We start from the raw sequence: 15,868 nt of genomic DNA on the forward strand, positions 1-15,868 counted from the left end.
ATTATTCCTACAGGTTTTTCCATTTATGCTATTACTGTGGTGTATTAAAATCATTGATTTCTAGATGTCCAGCCATCCTTACATTCGATAGCACTTGGTCATATAGCGATCTTTTATATGGCGGGATTCAGTTTGCTACTATTTTGTTAAGATTTCTTTTGTCCTAGGTCGGTGCCATCACTGGATGGTTGCAGTCATGGAGCGAGCTGGGGGTGAGCCAAGCCGCCTACATCGTGGAGGTAAGTGGCTGGCAGATAACCCGCCCAGCCAGCAGGCCCAGGACAGACTTCATAACTGAGCAACCCCGCCTGACCCCTGCACCTAGGTCCCTGCCATCATTGGTTGGTTGTACTCGCGAAGCGAGCTGACGGGCGAGGCAGGCCACTTGCATCACAGAGGTAGCAGGCGGGCACCCAATCCGCCTGCCTTGCAGAGTGGGGTAGCGGGTAGCCAACCCGCCCAACCACCACGCCAAATATAGACACCACCACTGAACAATCCCACCCGGTCACCAAGGCGAGGTTTGTCGCCATCACTGAGTTAGCCAGAGGTTTCTTTATAGGCTGGTGCAGGCATTTTGAATTACTACTGAGGGCGTGGCCATCATCATTGGAAGGGCAACTCCCTTCCTGAGACACCTACAGGAAGCTAGAGGACCTCTGAAAAGACCCAGGAGCCAAGAAGAGGAGGTATTGAGAGACTCGGGATCAACTCAGAGCCACCAGGGAATATACCCCACCTGAAGGCCACCACCCATAGAAGGCCAGCTTTCTATGGGAGCACCGCATTATTAAGTTCCTCCAAGACTTCAGGCTACTGAAGGCTAAGAGGTGAGTTATTGGAAATCTACAGAGACAATATTAGTCAATAGAGGAAATCTGCAATATCCCATGAGTTTCACTACTAGAGGGGTAGATACCTGAACAATATGAGAAAACAAGGGAAGAAAATGTCCCAAACAAACCTAGATAGTATAGCAATAAAATCCAACGACAGCATGGCAGAAGAAATGTCAGAAAGGGAGTTCAGAATGTACATAATCAAAACCATCAGGGAAGCAAACGAGGAGATGAAAGAGCAAATGCAGGCATTGAAGGATGAGATGAAAGGGCAAATGCAGGCATTGAATGATCGTACCAATCAACAGTTAAAAGAGTAAATACAGGAAGCAAAAGATCATTTCAATAAAGAGTTAGAGATATTGAAAAAAAAACAAAAACGGAAATCCTTGAAGGAAACAATAAACCAAATTAAAAACTCCATGGAAAGCATAGCCAATAGGATAGAACACCTGAAAGACAGAACTTCAGATATTGAAGACAAAATATTTAACCTCGAAAACAAAGTTGACCAAACAGAAGATGGTAAGAAATCATGAACAGAATCTACAAGAACTATGGGATATCATGAAAAGGCCAAATTTAAGAATTATCGGGATTGAGGAAGGCTTAGAGAAATAAACCAAAGGAATGAACAATCTATTCAATGAAATAATATCAGAAAATTTCCCAAATCTAAAGAATGAAATGGAAAATCAAGTACAAGAGGCTTATAGGACTCCAAATACACAAAATTACAACAGACACACACCAAGGCACATTATTATGAAAATACCGAACATACAAAATAAAGACAGAATTTTAAAGGCCATGAGAGAAAAGAATCAAATTCATTCAGGGGGAAACCAATAAGAATATCAGCAGATTTTTCAATCCAGACCCTAAAAGCTAGAAGGGCCTGGAACAATATTTTTCAAGTCCTGAAAGAAAATGGATGCCAACCAAGAATCTTATACCCAGCAAAACTTACCTTCAGATTTGACAATAAAATAAAATCCTTCCATGATAAACAAAAGCTAAAAGAATTTACAAAAAGAAAGCTGGCATTACAAAATATTCTCAGCAAAATATTCCATGAGGAAAAGATGAAAAACAACGATGTAAATCAGCAAAGGGAGGAACTACCCTGAAGGAACAACCAAATAAAGGAGAAATCAAGTTGTGTCAAAAAAAAAAAAAAAAAAATGAGCCAAATGACTGGGAATACAAATCATATCTCAATAATAATCCTAAATGTTAATGGCCTGAACTCATCAATCAAAAGACATAGACTGGCAGATTGGAATAAAAAGAAAGATCCAACAATTTGCTGCCTGCAAGAGACTCATCTCATAGAAAGAGATTCCCACAGACTAAAGGTGAAAGGATGGGGAAAAACATACAATGCACATGGACACAGCAAAAAAGCCAGAGTATCCATCCTCATATCAGATAATGTGGAATTCAAGCCAAAGTTAGTCAGAAGGGATAAAGAAGGACATTTCATACTGCTTAAGGGAAGCATAAATCAGCAAGACATAACAATCATAAATATCAATGCCCCAAACAGTGGCTCATCCATATATTTCCAACAAATCCTTCTCAAAGCCAGAAATCAAATAGACCACAACACAATAATACTAGGTGATTTTAACACACCTCTCTCACCACTGGACAGATCCTCCAAACAAAAATTGAACAAAGAAACCATAGATCTCAATAACACAAACAATAATTTAGACTTAACGGACATTTATAGAATATACCATCCAACAAAGAACGAATACACTTTCTTCTCATCAGCACATGGATCTTTCTCTAAAACAGACCATATATTATGCCACAAAGCTACTGTTAGCAAATACAAGAAGATAGAGATAATACCTTGTATTCTATCAGATCATAATGGATTGAAATGAGAAATAAATGACAGAGTAAAAAACAGAAACTACTCCAACACCTGGAGATTAAATAATACGCTATTGTATAATGAATGGATAACAGAAGATATCAAGAAGGAAATTAAAAAATTCTTAGAGGTAAATGAGAACAAAGAAACAACTTATCAAAATCTCTGGGATACTATGAAAGCAGTTCTTAGAGGAAAATTTATTTCATGGAGCGTATTCAATAAAAGAAGAAAAAAATCAACAAATGAACGACCTAACACTACGGCTCAAAGCCCTAGAAAAAGAAGAACCGAGCAACACCAAAAGTAGTAGAAGACAGGAAATAGTTAAAATCAGAGCTGAAATCAACAAAATCGAAACAAAAGAAACAATAGAAAAAACTGACAAAATAAATAGTTGGTTCTTTGAAAAAAATAAACAAAATTGATAAACCCTTAGCCACACTAACAAAGAGAAGAAGAGAGAAAACCCAAATTACTAAAATTTGGAATGAACAAGGAAATATCACAACAGACATGAGTGAAATACAAAACATAATTAGAAGCTATTTTGAAAATCTATACTCCAACAAAATAGAAAATCTCAAAGACATCAACAGGTTTCTAGAGACATATGAATTACCTACACTGAACGAGGAGGACATACACAATTTAAATAGATCAATTTCAAGTAATGAAATACAAGAAGTCATCAAAAGCTTACCAACAAAGAAAAGTCCCGGACCAGATGGGTTCTCAGCTGAGTTCTACAAAACCTTTAAAAAAGAGCTCATTCCAATACTTCTCAAAGTATTTCATGAAATAGAAGAGGAGGGAACCCTCCCAAACTCATTCTATGAAGCCAATATCACCCTGATACCTAAACCAGACAGAGACACATCGAGGAAAGAAAATCTCAGACCAATATCCTTAATGAACATTGATGCAAAAATTCTCAACAAAATCTTAGCAAATCGCATATAAAAATATATTAAGGAAATGAAGTTCATGAAAACCATCTGCCTCTGGAAGTCTGGAAGTTGAAGACTGCGCCTGGGAGAATGGACTTTTTACATCTCACCTGCAAAACCAGCCCCAGTCACTTAGGCAGGAAGGAGAGAGAAGGCTTCAGAAAGAACTTGAGAACAAAAGATTTTCTTACAAAAACAGAAATGGGAATGTAATGTACAAAGCTGCTCTCCCCACCCTTTCCATTGCAGACATTTCCCTGCCTCCCAACTACTGTCAGTCTGTGAACATCCTAGCTAGCTATTGGTTCATCAGTCAGTTTGCAAGTATCCTTCTCCGTTACTGGGTCCCTGTTAGCCCAGCAGAATTCAACTGCTTAAGGGTAGCTACCCCACCATCTTTTCTCTTGCTTTTTCTCTCCTACTCACTTGCTTTCTTTCTCCTCCTCGCTTTCCACTCTTTCAAGCGCGTGCCCTTTCTCTTTCCCTTTTTGTCCCTCTCATTTTCTCTCTTACCCTGCAGGGAGACACTCTGTTTGCTTAATAAACTCCCTTATGTGAAAAAAAAAAATTTTTTTTAAATAGTGCACCACGATCAAGCGGGTTTTATCCCAGGGATGCAAGGTTGGTTCAACATCCGGAAATCAAGAAATGTAATTCACCATATCAATAGACTTAAAGTTAAGAATCACATGATTATTGCAATAGATGCAGAAAAAGCATTTGATAAAATACAGCATCCCTTCATGCTCAAAACACTAGAAAAAATAGGGATAGTGGGAACATTCCTTAACATTATAAAGGCCATCTACGCTAAGCCCATGGCCAATATCATTCTAAATGGTGAAAAACTGAAAGCATTCCCCCTAAAAACTGGAACAAGGCAGGGATACCCTCTTTCACCACTTCTATTCAACATTGTCCTCAAAAGTCTAGCCAGAACAATTAGACAGACCAAGGAAATTAAAGGGATACGAATAGAAAAAGAAGAACTCAAACTATCCCTATTTGCTGATGACATGATTATATATTTAGAGGAACCAGGAAATTCCATCAGAAACTTTTAGAACTCATAAGTGAATTCAGTAAAATAGCAGGATATAAGATTAATGCTCATAAATCCAATGCATTTTTATACATAAGTGATGAGTCTTCAGAAAGAGAAGTTAGAAAAACTACCCCATTCACAATAGCCTCGAAAAAAATAAAATACTTGGAAATCAGTCTAACAAAAGAGGTGAAAGACCTCTACAACAAGAACTACAGAACACTAAAGAAAGAAATTCAAGAAAACCTTAGAAGATGGAAAGATCTCCCATGTTCTTGGATAGGAAGAATTAATATTGTCAAAATGGCCATACTACCAAAAATGCTATACAGATTCAATGCAATTCCAATTAAAATCCCAATGATGTACCTTACAGAAATAGAGCAAGCAATTATGAAATTCATCTGCAAGAATAAAAAACCCAGAATAGCTAAAGCAATACTTGGCAGAAAGAGTGAAGCAGGGGGTATCACAATACCAGATCTTCAACTCTATTACAAAGCAATAGTAACAAAAACGGCATGGTATTGGTACCAAAATAGACAGGTAGATCAATGGTACAGAATAGAGGACACGGACACAAACCCAAATAAATACAATTTTCTCATACTAGACAAAGGGGCCAAAAATATGCAATGGAGAAAAGATAGCCTCTTCAAAAAATGGTGCTGGGAGAATTGGAAATCCATATGCAACAGAATGAAACTAAACCCATATCTTTCACCATGCACGAAACTAAACTCAAAATGGATTAAGGACCTTGGAATCAGACCAGAGACCTTGCATCTTATAGAAGAAAAAGTAGGTCCAGAGCTTCAACATGTCGGCTTAGGACCAGACTTCCTCAACAGGACTCCCATAGCACAAGAAATAAAAGCAAGAATCAACGACTGGGATAGATTCAAACTAAAAAGCTTTCTCTCAGCAAAGGAAACTATCAGCAATGCGAAGATATAGCCTACAGAGTGGGAGAAAAATCTTTGCCAATCATACTTCAGATAGAGCTCTAATCTCCAGAATCTATAAAGAACTCAAAAAACTCTACACCAAGAATGCAAGTAATCCAATCGACAAATGGGCTAAGGAAATGAATAGACACTTCACAGAAGAAGATCTACAAGCAATCAACAAACATATGGAAAAATGTTCAACATCTCTAGTAATAAGAGAAATGCAAATCAAAACCACCCTAAGATTCCATCTCACCCCAATTAGAATGGCGATTATCAAGAATACAAGCAACAACAGGTGTTGGTGAAGATGTGGGGAGAAAGGTACACTCATACATTGCTGGTGGGGCTGCAAATTAGTGCAGCCACTCTGGAAAGCAGTGTGGAGACTCCTTAGAAAACTTGGAGTGGAACCACCATTTGACCCAGCTCTCCCACTCCTCGGCCTATACCCAAAGGACTTAAAATCAGCATATTACAGAGATACAGCCACATCAATATTCGCAGCTGCTCAGTTCACAATAGCCAGATTGTGGAACCAACCTAGATGTCCTTCAGTTGATGAATGGATAAAGAAACTGTGGAATATATATATACAATGGAATATTACTCAGCTATAAAGAATAATAAAATTATGGCATTTGCAGGCAAATGGATGAAGTTGGACAATATCATGCTAAGTGAGATAAGCCAATCTCAAAAAAACCAAAGGATGAATGATCTCACTGATAAGCAGATGATGACACATATAAGGGGTGGAAAGGGAGCAGGAATAGAGGAAGGAGGGACTCTACAGAGGGATAAAGAGGGGTACGGGGGGAGAAAAAAAAATAACAGAATGAATCAAAAACTATTACCCTAGGTAAATGTATGATTACACAAATGGTATGCCTCTACTTCATGTACAAACAGAGAAACAAGTTGTACCCATTTGTTTACAAAAATGAATTTAAAAATAAATAAATAAATAAATAGATACATATTTTAAAAAGGAAAAAAAAAAAGATTTCTTTTGTCTACCAATCCAGCAATGGATGGCCAACCAGATGACATGGAGCCCTAATTCACTCAGAACTGAGGAGGTAAAGTAAACTGGGGAAATTTAAAACTGCAGTTAGTGCCTCTCTAAAACGGAGAATAATTTACTGAAAGTAAAGCCTGAAGGGCAGCTCACCTCACCTGGAAGACTCTGAAGAAGCTAAGAATGAAGACTGCTCCTCGTCCTGGACTGTCTAGCACAGGCTTACTAAATCTGCAGATGTATATTTCCTGCTTTTTGCCCCATTTTGCCCCCTCTTCAGGTCCACTAAATCTACATGTATATTATCTGGCTTTTGTTTCTATAAATTATAACTGCTTCTATGGGACTGTATGAGAGGTAATCTATCTGCTTCCCCCCAGTTTGGATTAAACTGAATAAATAAAGTGAATTTTCTCTTATTTCAAAGGAAAAAAAAAAGAATTTGTATCTATGCACATAAGATATATTGGTCTATAGTTTTCTATTCTTGTGATGTCTTTGCCTGGTTTGTGAGGGTAATACCAGTCTTAGAACGAACTCGGAAGTATTCCCTCCTGTTTTTGTTTTTTGTTTTTTTTTTTGCGGGGAGGGGTAGGACAGAGGGGAATTGGGGTTAGAAGAGTTATTGAAGGACTGTTTTAACAACCTTTAAAATGTAAAAATAAAAAACCATTCTGAAATCCCCACCCTGACAGGTGCCAAGGAAGCTAAAAATGGAGGCATCCCCTTCCACAAATCTGTGTTGCCCAGGCTAACTAAATCTGCTTATTGTCTTCTGCCCCTTCTCTTTTAAAAACTTAGCTCACCTTCAGAGATTTTGAAGATGGGATTTTTGAAACTCTAAATTTATTCTATCTTCCTTCAAAGCTAGCTTTGAATAAAAACTTATTTTCCTACCAATTTGACTCTGTATACTTCTGCAGCAGTGAAGCTAACTCTTCTTTCAGGTGGTACTGATGCCACCCAGTAACACTCTCCCCATCTATTATTTATAATTTATTCTTAATAACTCCTCTGTGAAGTAGGTAAAAACACTGTAATATTCATTTTAAAGATGAATAAATAGGGGCTAGGAATATAGCTCCATGGTAGAGTTTCACCTAACATATGTGAGGCCCTAGATTTGATCACTAGCACTGAAGGGAAAAAAAAAATAACCTTAAAGGTTGATAAATGGAAGTTAAACTCATTCAGTTATCCATTTGAAAAAATATTATAAGAAATTGCTCTTAAACTCAAATACATATTGCTTGTATAATCTCACCTGATTTTCCACTGTGGTGGTCTGTACCATCAGATTCACATGTTGAAACATATTTTAGTATTTGATGTCCACAGCTTATAGAATAAAACAGATAAATATACATATATGATAAATAAGGTGGAAAAGGTTTTTTACCTAAGTATAATTAGAAAATATGCTTAATTTTTAACCAAGATCTCAACTGCAATTCCTCATTCTCATATCCTCATATCCTTCTCTCTATATGAACTTAAAAGGTTTTATTCATCTGTGTGCCCTTGAAGGAAGTAATATATTTTGGAAGGTCACCACTGAAATCTGAGGTAAACCCATATTCCTATCAAAGTAGAAATGAGAGTTAATACCATATGAATTGGATACTATGAACAAGTACCAAAGCAGTATATATAAGAATAATTTTCTGTTTACTAATATGGTATGATGGGTAGAATATCATACTTCATATCATTTAATTAGAAAATTAATAAAAGCACTGAAGTGAGAAAAAGTTCATTTAGAATAAAACTACTAGATAAATAGAGGTCACAGTCTTAACCAATATCCAGTTATGATACAGAATTTAAAAAACTGATAATACTTTATTAAAACAACCTACATTTTGAATCAAATAATAAACAATTAGGAAACTTACCTGTTACACAGATTGCTATCAGAATTTCGAAGGTGCTGATAAAAATCTGGTGTATTGGGTACATTGCCCAGAGATCTATGTAAAATAGCATTTGGCTTAGTAAGAAAATCAGCAGTATCAGGAAATTCTATGGGTGACCGATTAGCTAAATAACCAGCAGACCCTTGTCCATGGCTGGGAGAATTCAAGCTGGGTAAAGCACCTTAAATTTAAAGAGAGGAGACAGATAAGTATAAATGTATGTGTATGGATTCATTGTACATATTTGTGTTCGTATAAGAGCATTTTCCATTTTTAAAGAAAGTATTTGCAACTTAAAGGTAAAATAAATTTCTACATTGGGCTCAGAGACATTTTAGAAATTTAAGCTACAGTTGCCATATTTGTCATTATCAGTGACTATTGAGTAAACAGTCTCTGGGAGAATAGTACACAGCGGCTAAATATTGAGAATATGACTAAAACACACATTGTATGGCAAAAAACTTCCTAATTCATAATGGTCTTTATCTTTCATAATGTATAAAAGATAACAGATTCATTCTCCATTGAAAGAATAATTTCTACTATTATATATATATTATTTCTACTATTATATATATATTATATACTATATATATTATTATATTATTATTATATTATTATATATTATATATAATTTGTACTGATTTTTCCAATTCAATAATATCCAGTTTAATTAAAGAACTACAGTTCTTAGCATTTAAGCAAACTAAGGATATGATAAAATTATATACTAACACAATGGCAGATCCCTTTAAAATATATATACAAATATTTCTTACTCATTCACTCATTCAACAAATATTTGCCAGGTGGGTGGCACACACCTGAAATCCCAGCAACTTGTGGGGCTGAGGCAAAATGATTGCAAATTCGAGGCCAACCTCAGCAATTTAGAGAGACTCTGTCTCAAAATAAAAGATAAAAAAAGGTCTAGGGCTGTAACTCAGCGGGAAATAACCCCTGGGTTCAATACCCAGCACCAAAAAGTAAAAACAGAATAAATATTTGAGAGCCTAATATATGCTAAAAACGAGCTGGGTTTCACAACAGAAAAAAAGAAATCAACCCTGCATCTCAATGAATCTACACAGTGGAGAATTATAAATCAGTGCTAAGTGCCAAAATGAGGGGAGAAAACAGAGGACTCCAGGACAAAATAGTTCATTCCTGTGGATTTTTTCAGATCTTTGATAAGTGCCTTGAACTAAGGCAATGTACCTAGAATAAAGATAGGCAGATTTAAAACTTCAGTTGGAAATAAAGATCCAAGTAAAATGTGATTCAGAGAGGAAAGCAAATAACAATAAAGACCTACAATATTTTAAGGGTTAGAGGTAAACATTTCATAGATGTGTGTGATGGTATGAACTTGGTTAGGTATGGTGCCTGTTTATTTGGTTAAACACAGTATTCTACATGTTGCTTTGAAGATATTTTTTGATGTGATTAACATTTAAATCAGCAGACTTGATTAAAGCAGATTAATTGCCATAATGTGAGTAGGCCTCATTGAACTGGTTCAAGGCCTGACTAAGATCTCCCAAAGAGGAAGAACTTTGCCTCCTGACAGTCTGAAGACTCAAGAGTACATCATTAGCACCTATTGAAATTTTCAGTCTTCTAGTCTTCCCTGAGAATTTCAAACCTGTCAGCTCTCAAAATTGTGAGCCAATTCTTAAAAGAAACACATTCACTCTTTTGTGTATCTCTCTCCATATATATATTGACATCTACATGAGTAATACACACACATATATATCTTTATCCTTTGCTAATCTGATAAGTAGAAGGGGATTGTGCTCTCACTTTTTAATTTTCTTATCACTAATAAGGTTAAGTACTTTTCATGTGTACACATCATTGTATAGTCTTTTCTGAAGTGTGTGTTCAACTCTTCTGCTCATTTTTCTAATGGGTTGTTGTGACAGCCTCTAAGGTAGATTTATTGATTCCTGCCCCTGATTTTGAATACAGGAAAGACCTATGACTTCCTCTTATGAACTGAAGGATGATGGGATATCACTGTCATGATTATGGTAGGTTACAGACTCCATCTTGCCAATAGATTCACTTTATAGAGATTAATCTCTAAAGTGAGTAATCTTACTTGCATTACTCTCTTGACTCGCTTGGTTCCATGAAGTAAGGCGTCACAGTGAGGAAGACCCTGTGATAAGGAACTGTGGGCAGGTTCTAGGAATGAAGATGGCCTCCAGCAAAAAGCAATAAGAAGGTAAAGCTATTGAGAACCCACAACTAAAGGAAATTAATTCTGACCACTACCTGAGCCTGGAAGTTGATTCATTTCAGCTGAGACAACTGGGTTGGATCCACCATTAACATTAGCCTTACAACATACTATGCAGAGGACTCAACTAAATTGTGTGAGAACTCAACTAAGCTGTGTGAGGACTCCTGATGTACAAAATTTGCTACAATTTTGGTAATCTTATATGCAACAAAAAATTGCATCACTGACTTATAGTTTAACTCTAGTTTTCTCCAATGTTATATTTTTTCAGTTCTTTTTATATGAACTTTTTAGTAAAGAGAATTCATTAATTTTTATAATCAAATTTATCCATCTAATCCTATATGGTATTTTTGAGTCTGGTTAAGGAAATTTTGCCTTACTTTAAGGTCATTAACTACAGCAGTACTTTGCATTTTTCATTAGATTTGTCTCTAGATAACTGGTGACTTCTGATGCAGTGGTAATGGTGTTTTTAAACTTCATTTTCTAATACTAGAAAATGAAACATTTTTATATATCCAGCAAGTCTGCAAAATTTATTACTTATATTACTTTATTTTTAGATTTGTCTAGATGTTCTACAAACAAAAAAAGATCACCCAAAAATAAAGAAAAGGATTCACATCTTCCCTTACAATATTTCTTTCTTTTATTTCTGGGTCTTATTTTATTCATTGTCTAGAATCTCCAAGATAATGTTGGATACAAGTATTTATATTGGGTAACTTTATTGTGTTACAAAGTCAGAAGGAAAGTGTTTGATATTTCATCTTTAAGTATTAAGTTTACAATACATTTCTGATAGATAATATTTATCAGAAAAAAAGTGTTCCTTTTACAATTTTTACAATGCTTTCAATTTTGATGAACTCTAATTTATCAATATTTTTACTAATGGACTGTGTTTTGTGGTCATTTTTATAAACACTTTATTCAAAATCCAAAGTCACAGGTATTTTCTCCTGTTTTCTTCTATGAGTTTTGTGGTTTTAATTTCCCTCCTATAGGATCTACTGAATTGAATATACTTGGGCCATATCATATTTTCTTGATTATTACAGGTTTGTAGTAAGTTTTGAAATTTTTAAGTGTGAGTCCTCTAATTTTTTTTTTCATTTTCATTAAAACCTTGTATTTTAGGATCAGATTTTCAGTTTCTACAAAGAAGTCCGTCCAAATTTTGCTAAGGATTATGCTATATGAGAATTATATGCTACATATGGTGAAATGGTTATCACAATCAAATTAATTAATATATCCATATTTATAATTCAGGAATTTGATTAATATACCTAGGTAAAATTTTCTCATTATTGATACTTCTTTGGTTTCACTGAGCTTTATGAATCTGTTGGTTGTTTAATTAGTTTTGAAAAATTATTCTGGGCTATTATCTCTCACCTTTCCTTTCGCAACTTCACTCACAGATATATGACACTTGTGACTGTGTCCCAAATGTCTCTTATACTTGATTTTGTTATTAATGTATTTTTTTTTTCCTGTCTGTGCTTCAGTATGCAGTCATACATAAACATTTGTGGAGGAGTTTTGTTTTGTTTTGTTTTGTTTTTGGTAACAGTGATTGAACCCTGGAGCTCTTACCACTGAGCAACACCCCTCACCCTTTTTTATATTTTATTTATAGACAGGGTCTCACTCAGTTGCTTAGGACCTCAGTAAGTTGCTGAGGCTGGCTTTAAACTTATAATCCTCCTCCCTCAGCCTCTCAAAACACTGGGATTACTTAAGTTGATTAAACAGTTCTGTATTTTATCTCTGATTTCCTAGTGCCTATCAGTGCCTCATTCATCATAGATGTTCAAAATGTAATTACTGGATGAATTAGCAATTGGTCAACTATTAGCCACCTAAATTGCTTACTCGTGTTAATTTACATAAAATGGTATTCAAAATTAGATATAATAAGGAAAGAAAAAAATTTATATTACCATATATTTTGAGAACTCCCATATTTTAATTATAAAGACTGATTTCTAGAAGCCAGATTATGGCAAACACCTATAGTTCCAACTACTTGGAAGGCTGACACAGGAGGATTCCTTGGGCATAGGAGTTCAAGACCAGACTGGGCCACATAGGAAGACCCTGTCTATAAAAAAAAAAAATTAAAACGTTTTTTAAAACAATAATTTCTTACCAGCTCTTCTCAGACCCACATGATGAGTCAGTGATACAGAAGATGACCTTTGTTTTGGAATTGTCAGGAGATTTGAACTAAAAGGACCATTTAGATAGCATCCGTGACTAAAAAGGAAAGATAACAGGTTAAGAATTATAAAATAATTTAATTTTTTTCTTTTCTTTTCTTGGTGGTCTTATACATTTAGATCTTAGACCTGTATCTAAGATTCAAAACAATAGTTAACATATTTTTTCCGTTAAAGGACAAGATAATAAATACTTCTGACTCCAGGCCATAAGGTCTATACTCAACTTTGCCACAGTAGCACAAAAGCAACCACAAACACTAATAAATGAATTGGTATGGCCATGTTTCAAAAAATTTTTCTTTACCAAAATAGGATAAGGTCCAGAAAATATAGTTTGATGATTCCTTGCCTAGCAGGTTATCATTATCGCCTGAAAAGCTTCTTAACAAATAGATTGCTGGTCCCATCTCCAGGGTTTCTGATTCATTAGGTCTGGGATAGGGTTAAGAATTTCCTTTTCTAACAAGTTCTTAGATGATGTTGGTATTGCTGGTCCAGGACTTCACTGAGAATCAATGTCTAAAATAAAACTCTTCATCATTTTCTAATCCCCTCTCACAGAGATAATCACTACCTTTGTCTCAGTAATTCCCTAAAACTGAAATATTTACCATAGGCTTTAAAAGAGTTGTGAAGAAATTAATGCAAATAACTATCATAGTGCACTACTATGCTAAATAAAATGAAGTCTATTAAAATTATTACAAAATAAATGAAGTAACAATATATACAGAAGTTTATGGCACAATGCCATGCACATTTAAAACACACCAATAAATGTTACCTTCCTTTCTTTAGATACTCACTAGCCTATTTTCATCTACTGGTTGATTCTTGATGTAGGCATTCTGCCAGAAGGGCAAGGACAACCCGGATTCTCTCTCTAGTTTTATCCAACTTTTTTTTTTTTAGCATAGGCTAAGTTCTCAATAAGCTTCTCCCCAACTCCTTGCACCTTTCCTGCAGTTCCTCATTCTCTTTACTCAAGATCAAGTGTTCTATGACCTCAGAGGCCTTTATTCATGCCTCTCTTATAACACTTTCCCATATTCATAATTTTACTGCTTATATATTCTCTTCCTTGCCAATTTATGAGTTCCTTCAGGAGTTACAGCTTTCTCATCTCTACATTTATGATAGGTATAGCAGTGTCTGATAAGGTGTTCAACAGATCTGTGTGGGATAAATGAATGATAGTTTCTTTAGGTTCCTACTCTAAACTTAATGGAGAATAATTTTATTTTCTGCTGTCACACCTGAAGTGAACAAACTCTTCACAAGATTAAGCATCATAATTCAATATGGGAATGCTGAACCCCACAGGACATTTGTTAAAGCAACCACTTATCTTCAAAGATCCATTTTCATGCAATCCCAAACTCTTCACAGTAATTGAACAGGCCTCAGAGGAACAGTAATTGTTAACAAAAGTAAAAAAGTGAAAAGTACTACAAAATAGACCAAAAAAAAGTGTTATAGAAAACCAGAGGTGAAACATTACTTTTCCTTCAAGAACAAGGGAAGGAAAATGTCAGAGTGATTTGTTCGTGTTTGGTTTTTGCAGTGCTGAGGATGAACCCTGGGCCTTGTGCATGAAAAACAAATGCTCTAACACTGAGCAACAGCCCCAGTCTTCAGGGTATTATTCTTAAGTGGTGATAACTTAACCCACTTAAAGATGTACAGAAATAAGTGTAAGAAGTACTATTTCAGTTAAATTCCTCTTATATTAAAAAGGGGCACAGACATAGACAAACAATATCAAACAGTTAAAAGTTTGACTAGAATTTCAGGTGAAATAGAGGACGATGATGTTAGAAAGAGGATTTGGTGTTGTAAAGAAATGAACTCCTTAATTAGTAAAATCACAAGCCCTCTAAGAAATGACCAAGAAAAAATACTTAAGGAAGAGAATAGAGTGGTTGTTTAAATGGGATTAATTCTTCTTTCTTCCAATTATCTCTCTCAGGTTCTTTTATCAATGTATGCATAGCCCCCTGGGTTATAGTACTTCACTCTTTTTTTCCAAGCAAGCATGAAGTAAAGCAAAATTAAATTTATGCTAATATTTTATTTACTTCAATTTTCTTGAAATATACTTCAGCTTAATTTCTTTTTCTTTCTTTCTTTCTTTTTTTTTTTTTTTTCCTGAATCAGGGATTGAACTGAGGGGCACTCAACCACTGGAGCCAGTCCTTTTTAATTTTTTTTTTATTTTGAGGAGGGGTCTTGCTAAGTTGCTTAGGGCCTTGTTAAGTTGCTGAAGCTAGTTTTGAACTTGCAATCCTCCTGCCTTAGCCTCCCAAGTTGCTGGGATTAAGGTATATGCCACCACACTGAACTATACTTAATTTTCAAATAGCATTTTTAAACTAAGGACAAAATTATTAAGAGTCTAAAACAAGTTATATGCCTATTATATTCACCTAGAAAACTTTCCAAATCATTTTTGCACTGTCATCCTTTGAAAGTTTGTTCATTTGTATTGGTTTACTTATAATTTCTCCAAGTAAGGATGCAGCTTTGTCATGAGCTAATAACAGGACTTCGAGTCCTAGACTAGGACTTTGGACATTATTCTATAGATATTGGTAACTTAATGACTAGAAAAACTATATAATTGATGTTTTCTTTAAGAAAGACTTCCAATGGAAAGTAGAAAGAAGCTGGATCAGGTGAAGAAGGGCACTGGATCTGAAAGATCAATTAACTAATAGCCCAAGTAAATAGTAAAGAAAATATGAAATAGTATAGACAAAGTGATAAGGGAG

General features: G+C 35.2%; 2 protein-coding genes across 4 annotated transcripts in view; one reads left to right on the forward strand and one right to left on the reverse strand.

Moving 5' to 3' along the window:
• The window catches only part of LOC124958302 (vitamin D 25-hydroxylase), a 78,908-nt gene extending 67,332 nt beyond the window's left edge, over window positions 1–11,576 (forward strand). Inside the window, exons 6-7 of one of the 3 annotated variants that reach the window (XM_047516259.1) lie at window positions 168–239; window positions 10,587–11,576. In XM_047516259.1, coding sequence (XP_047372215.1) covers window positions 168–216 — 49 coding nt within the window. In that variant the 3' untranslated portion in view covers window positions 217–239; window positions 10,587–11,576. Of the gene's footprint in view, window positions 1–167; window positions 560–6,700; window positions 7,171–10,586 lie in introns of those variants that run through there. The other 2 variants (XM_047516258.1, XM_047516257.1) reach the window with 2 other exon arrangements.
• Pde3b (phosphodiesterase 3B) overlaps window positions 1–15,868 on the reverse strand; it is a 184,534-nt gene that overhangs the window by 39,768 nt on the left and 128,898 nt on the right. The window contains exons 5-7 of the mRNA XM_047516255.1: window positions 13,025–13,131; window positions 8,589–8,790; window positions 7,958–8,031 (exon numbers count right to left, since the gene is read on the reverse strand). Of these exons, the coding sequence (XP_047372211.1) occupies window positions 7,958–8,031; window positions 8,589–8,790; window positions 13,025–13,131 (383 nt within the window). The remainder of the gene's footprint in view (window positions 1–7,957; window positions 8,032–8,588; window positions 8,791–13,024; window positions 13,132–15,868) is intronic.

This window comes from Sciurus carolinensis, chromosome 11, assembly GCF_902686445.1.
Source record: "Sciurus carolinensis chromosome 11, mSciCar1.2, whole genome shotgun sequence".
In the NCBI taxonomy this organism is placed as follows: Eukaryota; Metazoa; Chordata; class Mammalia; order Rodentia; family Sciuridae; genus Sciurus; species Sciurus carolinensis.